Source organism: Saccostrea echinata, unplaced genomic scaffold, assembly GCF_033153115.1.
Source record: "Saccostrea echinata isolate AGI-Se365-2 ecotype Australia unplaced genomic scaffold, CSIRO_AGI_Sech_v1 ptg000002l, whole genome shotgun sequence".
NCBI lineage: Eukaryota > Metazoa > Mollusca > Bivalvia > Ostreida > Ostreidae > Saccostrea > Saccostrea echinata.
The window spans coordinates 15,877,587-15,900,364 of NW_026889751.1; the positions used below are offsets into that span (position 1 = coordinate 15,877,587).

The 22,778-nt window shown below is 34.3% G+C and overlaps 1 protein-coding gene across 1 annotated transcript in view; it reads right to left on the reverse strand.

The window, feature by feature from the left end:
- Positions 1 to 17,283, reverse strand: part of LOC133173456 (uncharacterized) — a 62,804-nt gene extending 45,521 nt beyond the window's left edge. Inside the window, exons 1-7 of the mRNA XM_061308448.1 lie at positions 17,199 to 17,283; positions 11,043 to 11,132; positions 9,664 to 9,746; positions 3,629 to 3,724; positions 3,429 to 3,521; positions 2,453 to 2,551; positions 2,022 to 2,117 (exon numbers count right to left, since the gene is read on the reverse strand). Coding sequence (XP_061164432.1) covers positions 2,022 to 2,117; positions 2,453 to 2,551; positions 3,429 to 3,521; positions 3,629 to 3,724; positions 9,664 to 9,746; positions 11,043 to 11,132; positions 17,199 to 17,251 — 610 coding nt within the window. The 5' untranslated portion in view covers positions 17,252 to 17,283. The remainder of the gene's footprint in view (positions 1 to 2,021; positions 2,118 to 2,452; positions 2,552 to 3,428; positions 3,522 to 3,628; positions 3,725 to 9,663; positions 9,747 to 11,042; positions 11,133 to 17,198) is intronic.
- Between the last annotated feature and the right edge of the window lie 5,495 nt (positions 17,284 to 22,778).

A 22,778-nucleotide genomic window follows, 5' to 3' on the forward strand; every position in this document is an offset into this window, starting at 1 on the left:
TCTCTTCTTTATATAACTTAAATCTTTAAGAAAAAAAGTTGCACTCCTGACCATAGAAATATAGATCTGAAACACAGACAGACCCTGTAATTGATAAATCTACTTAATAAAAATGTTCTTTGTTTCTTTATTTTCCAAAATAAAAATCAGAGAATCATATACTAATAAAAGATTTTTTTCATGCTGGGGAGCAAAATATCAAATGTTACACTCCTGACCGTATAGGGTATGCACAGATACTTGACTCTCGTTAATGCTGCTTGTGATTTTTATAACATTTTTAAGTTTTAAATTGTATATCTATAGAAGCCCATTTAGGACCTATCAAAAATATTTTTGATTTCGATATAACGAATTTTTGAATTTGTTAAAACAAATTTAATTTGTTATATCAATTTTTTGAATTCGTAATAACGATTTAAATCTGTTATAACAGATTTGTTGAATTCGTTATAACGAATTCAAAAATTTGCTATAACAGATTAAATTCGTTTAAACGAATTCTAAAAGTTGTTATCACGAATTAAATTCGTTTAAATAGATTCGACAATTAGGGTCTATAGAAAAATATATATGAATTCGATATAACTAATTGTAAAATTCGTTTAAACGAAATTTAATTCGTTATAACAAATTTTGGAATTCGTCAAAACGAGCTTAATTCGTTATAACAATTTTTTAAATTCGTGATAACGAATTCAACTTATTTGTTATAACAGATTTAATCGTTTTAACAAATTAAAAAAAAATGTTAAAACGAATTAAATTTGTTATAACAAATTCGATAATTCTTTATATCGAATTCAAAAATATTTTTTGATAGGTCTTAAATGGACCTCCGTATAAATCACTTATTGTTTTACACTTTGAAAAATCTTTTTTGAACTTGTCTTTCAGATTTTTTAAAAATCGATGTTTTTTATGGAACCACTGCATTTTTCTGTTGCAATTCTACGGAAGCCCATCAGAAAATATTTTTGAATTCGATATAACGAATTGTCGAATTTGTAATAACAACTTTAATTCGTTATAACAATTTCTTTGAATTCGTTATAACGAATTTTATCTGTTATAACAAATTTGTTGAATTCGTTATGAGTTCAAAAATTTGTTATAACGAATTTAATCCGTTATAACATCATGTTTGGTCATTTTTTTTTGAGGGGGGGGGGGGTTTAATGTGAATTGTGATATCAATGAGATATTTGGCAGGTATTTAGATACTATTTAAAGACATATGCTGAGACATAGAAATTTATTCTCATTGCCTGTAATTTTAGTGCAGTTTGATATTTGAAGAAACTTAATATAGAAACACTGTTTTATATATGCACATAAGCTCTGGTTTGAACCAGTCAGAGAACATATGATATAGTTTGAACCAGTCAGAGAACTAGGAATGGTAGAGTTTGTTTGTCTGTTTGTTATTTAACGTCCCTCTCGAGAATTTTTCACTCAAATGGAGACGCCACCACTTGCCGGTGGAGGGCTGCAAATTTAGACCTGTACTCGGCACTAAAGGCCATTGAGCAGTGGGGGATCTTTTTTGTGCCAGCACCTGCTGCGACACGGGACCTCGGTTTATACGGTCTCATCCGCATTCCGCAGTGGATTCATCTTCGCTAGCCAAGATGCAGTGGATTCGAACCCGCAATATAAGGATCAACTCCTTACTGTGCGACTCTAGAGCAAACGCTCTAACCACTGCGCCACGCCGGGGAATAGTAAAGAAAAATATTTATGAAAAGTTGCCCCCCCCCCCCGAAAAAAAAAATCCGCTCCTTCCAAATTGCATCTGACACCGGCTATTCCTTAATGAGATGATTTTATGAGTCATCCATCCTCACTAAAGAATGACATTTTTAGTCCGCTTCTTGAAATGCAAATTAAAACAAAATCACTATCTCCCTCATCTTATATGACATTATTGCTAGTGTCTGTAATTATTGTGATGCAACAAACGGGTAAGATAAACTCCTAAATCAAAAATGTGACGTAATTTTCATGAACTAAATACATACGTGTTTGACATGTACTCCCTGTGTAGGTACTGGGGCACTGGCATCTCCTTGAATTTGAACAAGTCCCCCCATTTAAGCATGGGGGGTCACAAACGGCTACAAGTTAATAAAATTTTTAATAGAGGATTATTAAGCAAACATTTTTGTAACGCATTGGAAAATACACTAGGTTCTACTACTGAGTATATCATCACTGCTCCTTTAATTTCACAAATGCTCCAATTTTGCTTATGTTTAATGCAATACCAACTAATATATACATGTACATGTACCACTATATGACATCATTGTTTAAACGTTTCAAATTGAAATTACAGTTCTACTGGATAATAATAGTCGACTAATATTTCTACATCTGGTTAGGGAATCTATTCAGTGATACAACTTTCTTCCAAATAAAAACTATTCCACATCAAGTATAATTTACTTACGGATATTGCATTTGGGACCCGTGTATCGGCGTGATGGACAGCGACAAGTATTGGGACTCTCGCAGACACCTCCATTCCGACAAGTTGGATTACATACGGCTGTAATAATTATCATTAATTTATAATACCGATTCATAGATTACTGTCACCGGATAAAAAAATCGTATTTTTTCTATACATATAAAATATAAAAACACTCTACCTCAATCAACTTTCAACGTTTTGAAGTTGAGGTTTCAACCTTGAATTATCAAGGTCATGCTTTCATTGAATCAACGGCGATAAAACAACGTCGAATAATCATTAAAATTCAATTTTAGTATAGTCCTCAGAGTTGGAATTTCAGCATACATGTACTTTCAAGGTCGAGTCAATGTCGCTTGATTTTCTTTTTTGCTTGTTTGCTTTGTTTTTTAAATTAATATCTACATGTATTTACAAATAAGTTGATGATACAAAGATATCAACAGTCTCGTTTAAAGTCAACATTTCGCGAATTCTATGGTCGATACAATGACCTTGTTGGCAAGTACAATCTATCGTTAAGTTGAATGTTGATTGATCCTTACTACAAAGGTACAAGTTTATCAATTTGGACTAATTTGTTTGACATCTCAATCCTATATACTGCACTTCTGAACTATTGTCGACTAATTATCTAAAATACTGAGATAAATAAATTGGTAGAAAGGTGCTGTCCATTTTTAAAATCTATATTTGATCAGTCTGCTTGAGCTGCCTTGACAAGAGAATTTATAATTAAAATCCGATATTTGAGTCAGCCTTGCTTCAACCTTCTTGTAAATTAACTGCAATCATTTTATAAACTTCATTCAACGTTGCATGACCTTCAATTATGAAATGTCTGTGAAAACGACTAAACATTTCTGCTTACAAAGTATTTATCATATATTCTGTTCTAAACAGCGAATAACAATTTATCGGGATAATCATGTAAGATGAACGAGAAGCTTACGGTTTTCACAGCGTGATCCAGTGTAGCCCCCGTAGCATTTACAGATACCAGGTCGTGTGCAGGATCCGTGTTGACACTTAGGACTACATACAGCTAAAACAAAGGTTAATTACTTAGATATTAATAAGTATGTTCTAGTTGCCTGAGATTATCTTTCAAACATAAGTTGATTTTGTTTTTAATTTCCGATTGGATCTTACGTGTTTGGCAGGCATTCCCTGTATAACCCCCTCGACAGCTGCACGTGTCGGGACGAATACACGCACCTCGTCCTCGACAATTTCCGTTACAGAAAGCTAGAAATACACCATTTTAATTATTAATTGATGATTATAAATTCAAATTTTATCCCCCACCCCCCACCCCCAAAATTGATGTGTCTTACCTTTCATGAAGGTAGAATATAAGATTAATTGTTTAATATCCAAATACTATCAGAAAAGGTAAATTTTTTATGCGGGTGATGCGTTAAGCCCCAGTCACACTGTCACGGTAGTAGGCACGAATTGCAACGGTTCACCCCGGTTTTAAAGACCGTATGCAATCGTGATGCTGGTAGGGTTTTTTTTTTTTTTTTGGCGCGAAAAATAATATACACGGTTCTTTCAAGATTACCCAACAGTTTATGAAGGTTTCAACACGGTTTCATTAAGGAACACGGTTGTCTCAACACGTAAATGTACACCGTCACAGATAAACACGGAGACCCGTGTTGAAATCGTATAATGCAACGTTCATACCAAGGACGACCAAGGCATTGATACGGTCAACCTACAATTTTTCGTGGCGTACTTAAGGACATGCGAAGAATGACGAAGACTTTCCTAAGATCACGCAACGCCTATTGCAATGAAATCGGGAAATCACGTGATCGTAAGGAAAGGAACTTGTGAAAGTAATATACTTTCACAAGGGTGGTTGGGGACGCCTCCCCCCCCCCCCTCAAGGGCTCTTTTTGTTTGTTTGTTTGTTTGTTTTTTTAAATTTCTATAACATATTTACAAAGTATAAAAATTAATATATTTAAAATAAAACATAAATCTAACCTTTTTTTCAAAACAATCACTCTTTCAGTATCAGTGAGAGATTTTTCATAAGAGGTTATTAGATTTAGATTATATGTTGGATTTTTCAATTGTATACTTTGTGAATGTGTCATAGAAAAACATATGTTCATATTAAAAGAATTCAAAGATCCCTGGGGCTACAGAGTGCGTAAGAAGGGGGGGGGGGGGTCCTGTTCACAAGGACCAATAAAATTTAACATACTTCGAAAATTAAAAAAAAACAAAAAAACTTTATCCTCTCTTATTTCATGGGTGTATGCGATTGTTTGTTCTCGAGTAATCGATTAATAAAATATACAACAAATTGAACAGGGAGTGCAATATACATTATTCATACCCAAGGCAAACGTATGCTGCATATGACGCTTTGAGTTTTAAAAATAATATAAGAAGCGCTACATGCTTGCGGTTTAATGACGTCACAGCAAATGTTGAAGGAAAACAATGAATTAAAATGGGACGATATATGCCGAACACACACACACATACAAATGACATCAAAATTGCTTCAATTCTACTCTGTCCTATATTGAAAGCAGAATGTACTTTGTCTAACTAATTAATGTATATAAGTAAGACAGGTAATTTGTACACAAGCGTGGTATATTTTTATTTTATACAGAGGTACAATCAGTGGTTCATGTAATTATATTATACATAATATTTATGTAATATACAGGTAATTGATTTGCAACTACCTCACGAATTCTAAAATAATTGCATAAATAAATTCCCTGGTTAGAAGTTTAGTAAATTTACACAGTATGTCTATTGAAGATTCAGATATTTATTAACTCTTTTGATTGACAAATGGATGTGTTCACAAACTATATATAGAATTTCATTCAAATTAAAATACTAGCATTCACTTATTTATAAAAAATAGTCACATAAAAACAAGTTCTTTTGCAATAAATTCAAATCATATTTCGCTGCCAAAGCACATCTCCTGCTTCCAAGTTGTAGTAAGCCTTGGGGGGTTCTCTTTGCGCTTTAGCAGCACGCGTAAGCCGGTTACCACCAACTATATCATTTGCCTCTATCAGGACTTGGCTATCTCTCCAGGATCAAGGGATAATGTTGTGGTTTTAATCTTCCTGATCAATGACAACATTTTGTGCTCTGGGATACCTAAGTAGGCAGATACAGGCCAGCGCAGTTGAAGCGATTGTGTTAGGTTGCTGTCGCATCGTTGTTAGTAGACACTGGAACATGTTTGCCAGAATGCCAAAAGCGTTTTCAACTACTGTATTCGACGATCCATTGACAAGCGGTAGTTGTACATTCTCTCTTCATCCGTCAGATGATGCTTCGAAAATGGTTTCATGAGCCAAGTCTAAGGTAAAGGCATCAGGCATCTGCAATTGTAAAGTAAGATATGTTCTTATCATCAGCTGGGAGAGGATCTGGTGCTGGGAATCCTATAGTATTGTTTTCAATTGCCTCTTTGAAATCAGAATTGTTAAAAACCTGAGCATCACCCGATAAACCATTAGCTCATACGTCCACCCAAACAAACTTATAGTTCGCATCCACAAGTGCTAGTAAGATTACTGAATAGCAGCCTTTATATATGTAGTAAAGAGAACCACCTTTTTTGGACACTTAATAACTATGCGTTTACTATCAAGTGCACCAATACAAATCCATCTGCGACGGTCTTCCATTCATCGGGGGTTATTGGGCAAGGAATTACTTCTTCGGCGTATACCTCGATGATGGCTTCAAAAACCTAACGTATAAACAGGGAGATTGTGTGTGAGAAACTCTGAAAGCATACATAACTGAGTGGTAACTATGTCCTGAGGCAAGGCATCGCAAGGTTATAGCCAGCTTTAACCCAGGAGGAATAGCCTTCCTATACCAAGTATCATTCTTTCTAATTCGATCCTCTATTCTGAAAAGGGTCTCCTGGAACATGGCAGGCTCCATTCTTAAAAAATTCTTATAGGCTCTAATATCTTCTATGTTGAGTTCACCCGTATGTCTTGTGTAGTGCCCTACGAGATCTCGCCCCTGCAAAGATGGTCTGACCCAAACTTTTCTCCTTTCCTCCGGTTTAGAAAAACATGTGCCACGACGATGTTGCTCTGTGCTTGCTGCCTGTTCAACTGCAGTTGTAGATTCAGAAATCGAAATCTGTACGGATGGTTAAGTATCAAATCCATGAAGAACTGCTCTGAGACAGGATTTTGTAATTCTGCAAGATTTGGTGAAACACGTGAATTATTCAGTTCCAAAAAACCGTAAAATATCGTACCCCACCCGTGTGTTACCGTAAAAACATAGTAGCTATCCGTCAAAAAAAACCGTTGTGCAGCCTGTGCAAATATTGGTACATCGTCATTATTCGTATTACTTCCTTGACGTTATCCTTCTTCAACCAAGTCACAACGTACTTGGGTTACAGTTTGTAACGGATCGTCATTTACAGCCGTACATTTACCCTACTACAGCCGTCGTTCTCCTCAAGCAAGCATAGAGCTATTTGTTACGAATGTCCCCCAAACTCCACGAAAGTCTATACACGGTGTTACACGGTGATATTAGGATTTAGGATTACAGTACGAGCCGATTACGATGTGCCAGAAACAAAGTAGCATCCCGTTTTCTACGACTGTTTTGAACATTTTAAAACTGTCGTAGCGATTTACGGATCATTCAGGATTGTTTCGATTTATTAGGGTTTATTACAGTAAAAACAACGGACTGACTGCGGACATCCAAGAATATTCACGGATCTCCAAACGTTGCTTACCGTGATCTAAAATCGTGACAGTGTGACTGGTTTAGCAATTTTGTCTAGTGTAAAATAAAAAAATCTACGCATACATGTATTGTCATAAACAAGCATTTAGCCCTATAAATTAGCATTTAGTACTTAATATTTTAATGAGATAAAAACTTATAAAATTGAAAGAATTACTGGTTAAAAAAAAACAAAAACAAAAACAAACAAAACAAAACAAAACCAAAACCATAAAAAAAAACTTTCTTTATACGTTTTACTTATATGTCGCCTAGACTTCAAAATATCTTCTAATTACAGAGCTCAGAAGTTTTACTGAAAAAGTAGTGTCTTTTTCAAAGTTGACATTTTTCTGATTTTATATTATCAAGAAGTTTTTGTAGCTAGGCTGGTATGTATCGGGGGTTTGGATGCGAACAAGAGATCTATTGTTTTGGACAAGTGACAAGACAATCTCTTGTCAAATTGTTGTATCTGAACATCGCGTAAGTAGTGAATTACTACTTAATCTTAATAAGAACCACTGAAGTATTCAAAGTGGTCTGTTGTCTACGTGAAGTCTAATTGTAAATTCATGTACTTCACATTGTTTTATCGTGAAGTCACGTGATTGTATTGGCGCACGCCATGGAAGTTATAGGACACCGGGAAAACAATATTTGGCGACAAATTCAATTCCATCATGTTTTACTTTTTAAGTTTTTTAAGATTCTATCCTGAATATGTACATTTGTAATCACTTTATTTTTGAATCAATGAATTTTATTTATGATAATAAGACTGCCTCGCTTTTTTGCTTACTGTATCTATATGTATTCTTTTAGCGTGAACCTATATGAAAGTTCACTGCTTGACCTAAGAAAACTAGAAGCAACAATTAAGTTAACAGACTTCGTTCTTTTACAGTTCTGTAGAAATTACTACACACCAATTACTTCTGTTTGTAAGCCTTACATTATCAATATTCCATAACATTGTAGAACCTTAGAAAAATTATCTCTCAAGAGACAACATTGAAGCTTATTTACAAAATATCCTATATATTCAAAGGTTTTTGAATAAAAAAAAAGGATAGCCATAAGAATATTGCAAAATATGAGAATTATATATTTCTCTATTTTCATTTTTTTTTTATTTATTTCTATTTTTATTTATTTCTAGCACGATACAAAACATTGCGCAATATGCTAAAATTAGCAATATTGACCTCATTTATCAAATATCTTCGTTTTTCCTCCATCTACTATGAGTTATATTTCAACATGACAAAAATGAGCAACATATATCATATTGATAACATTGATATGGTGAATTGTGACTCAGCACGTCAAAATGAGGTGGACACAAATAAATAAAAGTCAGTCGTTATAGAAAAAAAGATATTTAATTTTTTAAAATCTTTTTTTCGGATTGAATCTCTGCAGAAGTGTTATTCATGTATTCAACATTGCCTTGTAATACAACATTTTTGAATGTTTTTGAGTGTAGTGTATTTTTTACAAGTTTGATCAAATTTCCACTTATAATTTTTTCATTCAATAAGACACTATGAACAGCCTTTCTGTTGTGTGTGTCTGTTCTCTAATTCACTTTGGTAATTCACTAAAATATGGTGACCCTTAAATAATTAACATATCTTTGTTATATGCAATATATGGAATTCTCATTAAAAGTATTACTGATTCTTACGGTAAAATGGTTAAGATATGAATGAATGACATACGATGTACTTCTTCAGTATTAGAAATAAAAAATGTATACATATAGCAAATAATTATCCGGATTAAACGTTTACCATAAAGTAAAATTCCATGGATTTATTTTCTATGAAAGAGGGAATGTTTATATTGTGTTTATTTATAAGGAAGAAGGTTTACTAATGTTTACTATGTAGTAAAAAAATTTCTGAGGGACCCGTATGCTGTTTTTTTTTTTTTTTTTTTTTTTAATATTTCATTTTTAGATTTAAGGGTTTCTGATAACACTCCAACCTTCCTTTTTTTAAATTGTCTCGAAAAATTAGTTCCGAAAATATCATGTTGAATAATTGTTATTTTTAGCTAATTAATTCTAATTAAGGAATTTGGTCTTCAGAGTATACTGTAGAAGTACTTTTTTCCGCGTGGTATTAATTTACGCTATATACGCAGTCACTTAAAGAAGATTTAAGGCATATACCCGGTAGTGGCAATCTAAGAAATCCGCGTACTTTTCTACCAGCGGATTGAACAGATTTAAATTGTGATTACGAGGAATTTTGGCCCCGTGGAAAATAGTGCATGTACAGTATTTTCCTTGGCAAAAAAAAGATATTTATAGCTGCAATCTGAATAGAGAAAAAGAATCTCTGCTAAAAGTAACAACTTAAGCTGAACATCCAAATAAAATGAGGTTTCCTTTCTATAATTACTATACTTACGTTGACAGTTACTCCCTCCGTATCCAGGGCAACAAGTCTCTGTGTAGGTTTCCCTGTATCGCCACACGTGGGCATGGTAGGTACTGCATGAAACATGTCTTTATGAACAAAGGGTTTAAATTTTTTTTAAAGGGGATAAAATGCTAACTCTGTGTTATGCAGAATTTTCTTCTGTTTTCAAACCTGGTCTAGTCGCAATCGCAAGAAGAAAATTTACTTGTATTTTTGAATAATTCTATTTACCTTTGCAAATGTTATGCATTATGTAACACTACTTAAGCCTGTGTAAAAACAGGTTCGCCATATGAACAAATTCATTGTTAAGTCGGATGACAAACGTGACCAAACAGTGGAAATTGACAGGCATCAGTGGAGAGTGATAGGAATCAGTGGAGTGTGACAGGCATCAGTGGAGAGTGACAGGAGGCAGTGGAGAGTGACAGGCATCAGTGGAGAGTGGCAGGAGTCAGTGGAGAGGAATCAGTGGAGTGTGACAGGCATCAGTGGAGAGTGACAGGAGGCAGTGGAGAGTGACAGGCATCAGTGGAGAGTGGCAGGAGGCAGTGGAGAGTAACAGAAGTCAGTGGAGTGTGACAGGAGGCAGTGGAGAGTGACAGGCAACAGTGGAGAGTGACAGAAATCAGTGAAGTGTGACAGGAATCAGTGGAAATTGATAGAAGTCAGTAACATATCCCATTAATGTTTAACAATATCTTTCTTCTTAAATAACTTAATAACATTACTCTGAAATTTTTTTGCAATACCTGAGATACAGTATTCCAATTTTTTTAATAATGTTGGAGAAGATGAGCTCTAACTCGGTTTTTTCGGTAATCTTTTAAAATCCTGTAATGATTTAGTATTTTTTTCCCTTAAGAGAATTTATTTTGGAACAATTATCATGTGCAGACCTTTTTTGTAAGTGTTCATACTCTGTACTTATAGAAGTATACAATAATATGTATCATGAGGGGCCTTTTTAATTAAATAATGAGTGCTTTGGAGGGTTTTGGAACGACATTCTAGTCCGAATCTTCAACGTTAGATTAAGACTTCTGTATAACTAAATAAATATATAACAAAACAGTTTTTTTTTAAAATAGGAGGTTTGTTCTGTATCTTGTTCAGAAAAGAAATAATTGATGTTGTACTTTCGAGTGTGTTATGTTCTTTATAACATACCACGTATACTTGTTTCAAAGTTATTTTTTCAGACATAACTTGATCCACCAAAGAAAAACAAGGATCCCTTCAGTTGACCTTTTCGCATTTTACACTTACCTGTAAGTAGTATTTTACTGGGAATATGTTCAAATATTGATTTAAAGCTATACGAGGTATATATATGTCGTATAAGACATCAATCTTATCTCACTTACCACCATGCCAAAAACCAACGTGTGCACTCCTTAACCTGATATGACGTAACTCTCTTAGTGGTGGTTTTACAAGGGCTGGTCCAAGTAATACTAAAAAATAGAGAGCGTGCAGTTAGAGTTATACTTTCAATAGAAGAGAGTTGGATCTAATATACAATGTGTATTGGGTTGATTTGCTGGGCTTTTCCAATGCTAACAACATTCGAGTTATCATATCCAACTTATCAAAGTGTGTATTGTGGAGTGTATATTTGATTATTGTGTATCTAACACAATGAAAAAATGAAAAGCGTAACAATAAAACACAAGTAATGTCATTAAAGATCAGAAATGGGTTTTTTTTTTAAGAAACGCCCAAGCTTCGGAAAATAATTCTTCCATTTCATGTAGAAGCAAGCATGCAAATGTCATATATCTTCTATTATTGAACTATTTACGAAAAACATGGAACAAATTCAGACCCCTTCTCTCTAATATATTGTCCCAATAACTGTAAATTAACAGTATGTTTCTTCCTTTGTTATAATATATATTGGCAAAATAGTACTTTGTTAATTTGCTAAATTTCGTGAAAAGTCTACAAAAAGTTAATGAAATGGACACCCTGGAGAAGGAAACACAAGAGAAAAGGAAATATAAGAGACCAGTTGGCACATGCATGAAAGGAAACCATCAAATCAGAAATAAAGCAGACGGAATAGACAGGAACATCATCAGCAGAAAGATGCAGAAATCAATGTAGAGTGCCAGGAAACACTGGAGAGTGCCAGGAGTCAGTGGAGAGTGACAACAGTGACAGGAGTCGGTGGAGAGTGACGTCAATGGAGAATGACAGGAGTATGTGGAGAATGACAGGAGTCAGTGGAGAGTGACAGGAATCAGTTGAGAGTGACAGGAGTCAATGAAGAGTGACAGGAATCAGTGGAAAGTGACAGGAGTCAGTGGAGAATGACAAGAGTATGTGGAGAATGACAGGAGTCAGTGGAGAGTGACAGGAATCAGTGGAGAGTGACAGGAGTCAGTGGAGAGTGACAGGAGTCAGTGGAGAGTGACATGAGTTAGTGAAGAGTGACAGGAAATAGTGGAAAGTGACAGAGTAAGTGGAGAGTGACAGGAATCAGTAGAAAGTGACAGGAGCCAGTGGAGAGTGACAGAAGTCCATTTTGTACAGAACATGCATAGGTGTTAGTATAAAAGAGAAAAAAGGTATATGACTGATAGTTAAATAAAATACTAGTAGCTATTTTCTTCTGTCGCAAAAGCCCAGTTATGTCAAATACAAATAATGAAATTCACTTTACGAGTCTGCTGTATTGTTCACCGACAGACAGTCGAACGGATCTGAGGTGGATATTACTTCCAGTTTACCCACAGCTAAAATCTCCTTTAAGGAATGCTACTCTTTAAAAAGGTTATATGAAATGGTGACTATTATTAATAATATTACCCTAACAACCATTTCAGATCTTCAATTCATGATATATGGTGAATATTGTAAGTAATATTTCCACAAATCCCCTAAGGTTTTTCAAAATACTAGTATTATATCATGGTGACTATTTGTAAGTTACAAACCTACTTTATCACTATAATCCAGAATTCATATTCACTGTAATGAGTTTTAAAGTGTGAACAAAAATCAAACGTAAAAGTTATTACTAAATCCGAGAAAATAATCTACTAGTATCCATTATTATGGTAAAGTTCTCTATATTTTCTGTTCATAAGTTTCTTCAAACGTAAGAACGCCAAAAACATCAACTTTGTTTATCACCGTGAAAATTACTCACATATTTATAGTGAATATTGTATTGTGAAGCGGCTATACAGACTCGATCGCCGTAACTTGCCTGTAATAGAGAGAGACTCTACCGCACCACTTGAAAAGCTAGCTCTCCAGCGAGGCAGTATAAGTTCCCTATATATTGTCCGCTACACTTCACCCCGCACATGGAAGCTTCATTCCCGAAGCTTAGTATGGTACCTCTCTGAGTGTCTTAGGCCTCTTCAGTAACGGCAACTAATGCCGTCCACAGAAGTCCTTACATGGACACAATGTCCTAGCCCTAAAGCTTACTGAAGCAGGTCTTAAACCTCTACAGTTACGACAACGCCCTGTCGTTCACGGATACGAAGTCCATTAATGGACATAAAGTCCTGGCTCTACGGCTTCCTGAAGCAGGACACAGAACACCAGCGTCACTGCACTGCCACCAATGTTTTAACGTGAAGCGGTCGGCTATACAGGCTTGCCGTGGCCTAAGGTCTGATGACACATTCCTAAAACATCTGGGGGGGGGGGGTTATCTCTTCGTAATATACAACAAATTAATCAAAATTATCATTATTTTGCGATTTCTATACTTTTTTCAAAATGTATTAAAACAATTGTAATATTAGCAATACTAATGTATCCTAAAGTTATGTGATAAAACCCAACGACGGGCTGATGAGAATTTTTCAAACAACTGACGTGAAGGTGAGCAACCCATAGGTGAACGTGTGTCATAGTAATATTTACCTTCCCATATATTAAAAGGCAATTAAATGATATTCGTCAGGTGAAAAGGAAGTGATTCAAAGGCATCCTTGATGTCGGCTTCGATTGCCATAAGAGAATTAAAACCATGTCTCTATATTTCCATAAGAAAGGGAACAAAATTCTCCGAGAATTGAACCATTAATGGATTCCCCTTTAATTTAGGATAAGACAAATCATGATACTCCCCTTTCTCCTTTTTAGAAACCAAACCTAAGGGCAAACAGACAAATTTCGGAAACGGGGGTAGATTATAAGGACTTTTATATCTTTTAAATTTTATCTCCCTGTTAATTTTATCACAGAAAATTTCACAGTAGTCAATAGCACTTTTCTGACTTCTACATTTTAAACAGACTGTGCAGAAGGTGCGGCGCCAATACAAAAGCCTTTGGTAAAACTAGAAACAAAGATCCTTATTGATCTGATTGTAGCCTTGAAAGTGAAATGCTAAACTATCACATTTCAAGTTCACTGGTATTATGAGGCTTTGGAGAATTTTGCGGGGGTTTTTTTGGCTATGTTTTTTGTTTTTGTTTTGCACAACTGCAAGCATCGGTTGCATTCATTTTGCCACAGTGCACATTTATTTGAGTTTGAACTCTTTGAAACTACACTACCCCGTACTACAAGATTTCCTGCAGAACCCTTTGGGGTATTTTGGTCACTGCTGGTTCCTACTCGGAAAGGGGGTTTAGACGCGCTTTGGATTCGATAAGAGATTGTAAATTCCAGATTTGTTCTTGCTTGTTGCTACCCGCCAAAACCCATCATGCTTCCCATGTTGCGTATACTTGTGAGCAACCACTAAACCAAGCTAACACACAACAAGTGTTGTATAAATAGCAATGTGAGCAACCAATGAGAAAAAAACACACAACTGCACATGGCCGTAGGAACCGGGAGAAGAAGGGGGCGTGCCCCCTCCAGTAATTTTGCCGATATAAAGTATACTATAGAAAACAAAGCTACTTTTTAGATGTACCCCCTCAATAATTACGTCTGATGACCTTTTTTCATTTCAAGGAATTTTTGCTTTTGATAGTGTCCACCCAAACTGAAAATTTTTGGTGAGCAACCAATGAAAAAAACACACGTGAGTGTGGTCATGCTGCTATTGCGGTTACATGTATGATGTTTACACACTACCGTTGTTGTGAAATATAACCAAGCATCACTCAGCTCTGTTGGACAACTCTTATGAATAAGATAACCATAAACGACATCATTTATGTCACCTTATAATTCAATGCATAATATTGCCAGGGAATCTGAATCCCGCATCCTGCATCAATACCTTTACCCCAATCGGCAATCCTCGGCTGACTCCGCTACGCTCCATACAAACCTCGGATGTGATTGGTGGAGGAATATGCATCAAATCGATGCATTTCTCAACCGGAACTGCCTTTTAACTCACTTTATATTTCGCACTGCATAAAGTTCACCAAAAGAGTTTATAAACTTGTCTAATTCTTTCTTGTATATCGGTTTTGATTACAACATTCTTTTAGTGTTCTTTGAAAGCAGAAACATTTCGTTGGGCGTGCTACAAAATAACTCTTATTTTAAAGGAATAATATTTCGAGGAATTCAAATTGGATCACATGATTGTACTAGCAAAATGGTAAAACACCGTTCATGTCCGAGGTTAGTGTGCTAGGCACGAGCCACCCGAGGAGCTCCGAGTGCCTTTACGGGCAGTACATGTATCTAAACACATCCACATCCATGACACATAGCAGTAGATTTTCTGCTGAATTTTGCATATAAAGCATTCCTAATGAATATAAATTCATCCCATCACTGAGAATCAATATTTTATATATGATGTTTTGCCCCCCCCCCCAAAAAAAAATTAAAAAATTAAAAAAAATAACACACATATTGTTTGGATTGCCTTGACATTATGTTGATTGATTTTGTGAACAATGTTGTTGAAGAATTCCCGACATTGTTCAGAAAACCTTCGCAACAATTGACCAAGAATGACACTTTTAAGTTGTTGATGACTAAACGATAAATGAAATACATCATGCGCCAATTTTGCTGGGTCCGAATCAACCCGTATGTCGTTGCCTCTAGTCCGACCTGCAAAAGAGCATCTTAGGTTAAAACGTCTTTAAAATATCAATATAACCAGGTTTTTGCAGACATCTTTGCATATTTGACCCGGTCGGACAGATCCACCCCAATTCCTTTAAAACGCCCAGCATATCTAGGGATAGGTTTTCTCACAGTGGGACATGATAAATTCGTCAACGCGACGGATGAAGGAATGACCGAAAACTCATGCCCGCCGTGTAAGAGAGATTGGAAAATAAAAGTTCAGAATAAATTCAAAATCGTCCATGCACTCATGGCAGCGAGCAGCCAAATCAAGGAATGCGGCGAACAGTGCAGACCCTGGAAACACGACTGGCAAATCAATACCAAGGAATGCCAATGCAGAGTAATGCGGCTGAGTATGGAACGCAAAATTAACATATATTCAAATATTTGAACCTACCTTCAAATAATTGTACCTATCTTCAAATAATTGAACCTATCTTCAAATGAATTGAAGATAGGTACAATTGAATTAAAGATAGGTACAATTGAATTAAAGATAGGTACAATTGAATTAAAGATAGGTCTAAATGAATTAAAGATAGGTGTAAATAATTATACCTATCTCTAAATAATTAAACCTAGGTTCAAATAAATTACACCTATCTTTAATGGAATTACACCTATCTTTAATTCCATTAAAGATAGGTTCAATTGAATTATACCTATCTTTAATTCATTTGAAGATAGGTACAATTGATTTAAAGATAGGTACAATTGTTTTGAAGATAGGTACAATTGAAACATATCCACAAAGGATTTGAAGATAGGTACAATTCAATTATACCTAGGTTGAATTCATTTTGTGTTATAGAAAATAATGAAAGCTCCCTCTATCAGCGACTTGAACATGGAGGGAACCGAACAAAGCATTTTTATGGGGAGTAGTTGTTATTGTAGTGTCTTTATAATTAAAGATAGGTTCAATTCAATTGCACCTATCTTTAAATCAATTATACCTATCTTTAATTCATGGCATTTGTACCTATCTTCAAATCAATTGTACCTATCTTCAAATCATTTGTACCTATCTTCAAATGAATTAAAGATAGGTATAATTGAATTAAAACTATCTTTAATTCATTTACAGATAGGTACAATTGATTTGAAGATAGGTATACTTAATTGAAGATAGGTTCAAATATTTGAATATATGTTAATTTGGCGTTCCATAGCTGAGAGCTAAAATTACTCGCACTGAGTCAAGTTAAATTCAGATGATTGAGTATGTTTAAATTCTATATGAACAATATAAGATATAGACACATTAAAAAAAAAATACTTACATCAAAACTCTTGTTGACATTAATTATTTAATTCCGTCAATAAAATCAGTTTTCTAAACTTAAAATCACACACACACACACACACACACACACACACACACACACTAATCAATCTTCTCTCTCTCGTTGCTTATAAAATATATATTTAATGTATTGAAAATACATTGAACTAAAAAAAAAACACTTAATTAAATTCAAATTCAAAAATAAAATATTACTTACTTCACATAATTTATCAGACACCAAGAAAATACAAGTAGTAAAATGCGCTGCATGGCGAAGACACACTTATTTCGGTTCGTAGAGCAGCTCTTATAAGCAGCCTCCTGAATTTTCTTTATATCTATAGTACAAAGAGGAAGTCAAAACTCTGTCGAACTGTTCTCAATCGTTTACACGTGACATCTTTGAATTTGCCTGTGTTAACGTTTTTCAGACGTACACACCCAAGTACAGTTGCATTGCTACCATTAAAGGCAAAGAAGCCACTTCCTCCCTCATTTAACCGACAGGAGTCTAAAGAGATGGTAAAAGTCGTAGATGCCAAATGATTAATAAATTATATGTTGGGCAAATAATTATGGAGGGTAATCGTGTTAAAAAAGATCAAAAATTACATTTGTAGAAAACAAGATAAACAATTTTTGATCCAACAAATTGTGCATTTACACGTCTAAATTTTTGAACACGATTACCCTCCATAGATATATTTACCTATCATGGATATATTTGTCTTCAATTAAAGAAAACTTCAATGATTTAGCCGATCCATCTTTCCTCGAATAATGTTAAGTTTTTTGTGTATATTTTTGTGTCTATTGAGACTCCTCGTTCAGATGGAAGGCATCTTAAAAGGAACAAGATGTGTTTGTGAAACACTGATGCCCTCGTATGGCATCTTATAGCAAAGGTTAAACTTTCTCAAATGCAAATCAAATACGTGTATGTTGGTACCCAAAAAAAGGTATTGTCTCGAGGAATATACATGTACCTGTGAAATGTGAAAGCCCTAGCAGCAACCATTGAATAGATATGGAAAAGGTTAAAGTTTTTCAAAAGTAAGTCAAACAACAAGGTCAAGGTCATATGGTCAAAATTAATGGTGCCAAAGGAAAGGCCCTGTCACAAGAAATAAACATGTGAAATATGAAAGCCTTGGCACCAATCGTTGAAAAGTTATGTCCAACGTTAAAGTTTTTCAAAAGTAGGTCAAAGTCCAAGGTCAAGGTACAAATGTTAGTATCAGTATCAGTAATAGTATCCAAAGGAAGGTCTTGTCACATGGATTACATATGTGTAGTATGAACGCCCTAGCAGTTATGGCCATGGTTTTTCAAAAGAAGGTCAAACTCCTAGGTCAAGGTCAAAGGGTCAAAGTTGTTGGTATCCAAAAAAAGGTCTTGTCACAAGGATTGCACATTTGAAGTATGAAAGCCCTAGCTTCAATTATTCAAAAGTTATGGCTAAGGTTAAAGTTAAAGTTACATGATGAATCAAAATCATGTGTTTCTTTTAAGATATCTGTATCATAAAGTGAAAGATTTATGAAAGATATGAGTATTGCGAAGATATGACAACTATAACTGCTCTGTAAAGCAAGAAAAGGCTGCACAATATAAGTGCCAGAAAAACAAAGGTTGTATCTACCGTTTCGTTGTTATCGTAAGGTCACGCCACTTTTATTTTTAACGTAAACTTGTAAACAACATTCAATTGGAGCATGCAAAGGTGAGAAATATGTTCTAATAATTTATTTTATTTTTTGAAGATTGTATCAAAATTCTTGGTCTACCGACATTCATTTTTTGGTACTTGAGACCATGGTAACTTCTTCAATTTTTCCGCGCACGCGTAGTTTGACCTACTTTTCTAAAAAAAAAAATTAACTTTGATAATAACCTTTGAATGAGAGACGACAGGGCTTTCATATTTCACATGTATATGACAAGATTTTTCAGAATATTTTATGATTTGTGATCTCATGACCTTGAAGTTTATCGTACATGTCCATGTACTTTTCAAAAACTGTAATAATAACTTTTAAATGAGATAGGGCTGTCATATTTCACATATTCATTACATGTACCTGTGCCAGGACCTTTCCGAATATACTATTGACCTTATGACCTTGAAGTTTGACTCAGATATATAATTTTGATCGTAACATTTGCACCAGAAGAGACGAGGCTTTCATATTTTTACATGTGCATAACCTATGACAAAACCTTTCCAAATGTAGTATGATATATTTTACGTCATGATCTAGACGTCGAGGTTTGACTTTTAAAACTTTAATCTTGGCCATAACATTTGCACCAGAACATATTACTTCAAAAATGTAAAACATTTAGCATGATGGGCAAACAAGACAATTACAACATGCCATTGATGACTGCATCCCAACTAATAAGACTCCGAAAGCGGAGAACCACAATTCTTTGAGTTTACTTGTTGTATGGTATTAAAAAAATCGTAGCAGTAGAAACATCGTTGGTGTTATAATGCAACTTGAGCTTAATTAATTTTGATATCTTTTTGTTTACGAGCTGAATCCCGGTAGTAATAAGTAAGTACATTATTTTTTTTTACAGTGACATGTATGTTGTTAAGGAGGTTCGTTCCTCAGCTTTTGAGCATTTTTTTTTAGACCTCTATTTCAAAAATTCTGCATAATATTTTAGTTCTTACAATAAATTTGGATTCTACAATAAGCCAAATAAACTATATTCAATTAAAATCCCACCATTGAATACCATACCAAAAGCATCAAGTGAGAAACAGTATTTTGTGGCGGAAGCCAGGTTTTTTTTTGTTTTTTTTTTTTTTTTTTTTTTTTTTTTTTTTTTTTTAAAAAGAAAATGATCGATTTTCTCATTCAAAGTATTTACAGTACTGTTAACTTTGGATTCCTATTTTTCCATGCAGGTTGCACACAGAGTTATTTTGCGCAGTGAAATGTTTTATGCTGGTCCTAAAAATAACCCCAATTTAAGCTAAAAATTGACACTATTTTAGTAATATCTAAAAATTACATCTCAGGCCCCTGTTTTTTTTCTTTTCTGAATATATAACATAATTTTAACCATTCTGCTGAAATGCAGTAAAATCTTAATACTTTAAAAAGGATTTTATTGCTTGTTAAATTTTTAATGCCAGAAAAATTACATTTTTTGAGTGCAGAAAGGTCAAATAATTGACTATGCGTAGTAATTTGAAACTCTTCGTTGTCACAAATTTTAATGAGTCTTTTCAAGATAAAATAAGACTGTATTAAGTCCCATGATTTATTTGGATAAAAAATATTGGAGGGAAACTTCGAAGAAACGATTTACTGTTAGACGTACATGTAGTTACAGTGCAAAAAATCATATTAAATGCTCCATAGCGCCAAAAGAAGCACACTGACCACCGTTTTTTGTTTGTTTGTTTTTTTTAATTAAGCTGTGTGTGTAGATTCTGAAAATATACTTAATACTTTAGATAGCAGGATCCTGCGGAAGCCCGTTGAGGCCAGTTCAGAGAAAGAAATATTTTTTATTGCGTTCAAACGCAATAATTATTGCGTTTAAACGCAATAATCCTTCCTTTTAAGGATTTGTTTTGTATTTAAACACAATGATACTGTAGTTTCAAAAACAGACATCAATAAGCCAAAGCTTTTGAAAATTGTAGTAAAACAGTGGCATCCTAACAACCAGAATGTCTTAAATGTATTAGAACTCAACACTCTTAATGAAGCCTATGATCAATTGCTTACGTATCACAATTAATTAAGAACGTTTCAGTGGAATAATAAAAACTTGTCAATTTGGTAGTACACATTGATCAATCTGTTTTCATTTGATTTTGATCTCATATGATTACATCACCTATGTTCTTGTGTTTACTGTATGCAACCATAGGAAAGGTTGTGAATATACATTTAAGTCTAAATACTTCATCATGTTGTACATAATTCCAACATTTCATTAGTCTTTTCCTGAACCTATTTATACATGGGTTAAAATTTGTGACCGCAACGTGAGGGATAGTTTTTTAACCATTTTCTCTTCTTAAGTCTTTTATTTAGAAGATACATTCTATAGTTTGCAAAAATGTTTCAAAGTAGAAAAAATAACAAAATAGAAATGTGATTTGTGATTGTAAGCAACTGACCAAATTTTCATTAAGAATATAGCGATCTAATAAGTTAAAGACATGTCTCATTCTTAGATTGCCTTTGTTTTTACAACCCGACATTTTTCTCTCCTCTATAAATTCTCATCAGTGATTTATCCTTTCAGAGAGCGTTTGCTCGGAGGAAGCTAGACAATACACAATTTCCTAATACATGTAAGTGAAAAAGAGAAAGGAATAAAATATATCAGTATGCGTAGGTCCGTTGTATTCTGCAAGGTTTGATACAAATGATTGCCTTTAAACACAAATATTATTGCGTTTAAACGCAAAGATTATTGCGTTTAATCACAAAATTATTGCGTTTAAACGCAATAAAAAATATTTCTTTCTCTGATCTGGCCTCAACGGGCTTCCGTAGGATCCAATCTCTTTAAAGAATAAAATAATAAGCCATGTACAACAAGATCAAATATCTGTCTGAACTTGAGTTGCCTGTACTCTTTTTATAGGGTTACAAAATAAAGATCTTTCATGTATCACAAACATTGATTTGAAAGTTTAAAACAAATACTATGTCCAATTTTAGCCCCTTTGCTTATTGGTGGTCTGTAACATTCATTGAAAGGTTAAATGCTGGGATAGATTAGTACTACCGGAGTCTCATGGCCGTAGGAATCGGGGGGAGGGGGGATGAACTTTTTTTCTTGCTTGTCAAGGAACTTTTGGTAGTTGATAGTGCCCTCAACTGAAAATGTATGGTTGCCCCCCCCCCCCCCCCAACTGAAATTGATTGCTTCCTAAGGGCCTGATTCTCTCTATCATGAAGAATAAAAAAATGACACTGTTCAACATTTTGTTTTTCTAATTTAATTTAAAATAGGGATGCCTATCTTTTGTACTAATTAGAGAAAGCACAAGTTACAGATAACACAGACTTTAAACTGTTTATGTCGAGTGAATACTGAAAAAATGACAAAGTTCAACAACTGAAAAACCATCATTTTTTTAAATAGAATTTCACTATATAGCATCACCTTGCATTGTATAACATCAATATGAAAAGTTTCAATGTAAACAACAGAAATTACAGATTACACACACTATGTACTATTCATATGAAGAAGCATGCAACAGATTTAAGTTCAGCAATAGGAAAAAAGAAAGACATATCATTTATGAATCCAAAGGAGATGCACATATTCAATGTGTATAATCACTGAAAAAAATTCAATAATGTAGATTTTAAAAAAAACTGTTGGAGATACAGATTACACAAAGAAGACACCCCCTTATCGTGACGGACAGACGGACGGATTGGGGCGCGGTTACAAGATCTGCGTTCGCCGTTGACGACGTGAGTAATAAAATCTACTTTTGGAATTATATTCTTTCGATTTGATATAATTTACAATAAAATGAATTTTGGTTTCAATTTCCTTTTTGTCATAAAATTGGCAAATTCCTTCCTGAGAATCTGTGAGGTCCAGTTTCGATTCGAATTGGCTGAATACCACAACAGAACATCGCTATCACTGATCGGATAGATCGAGTCCATTATCACCTACAGCTCAAGATATAAGATGGTAAGTTTGAGAATACCTATTTGTCTTGAAACCATCGTGTTTCAATTTTATGACAGAAGAGACTTGCAGATAATTCATAGCTTCATGTTAAGAGACATTT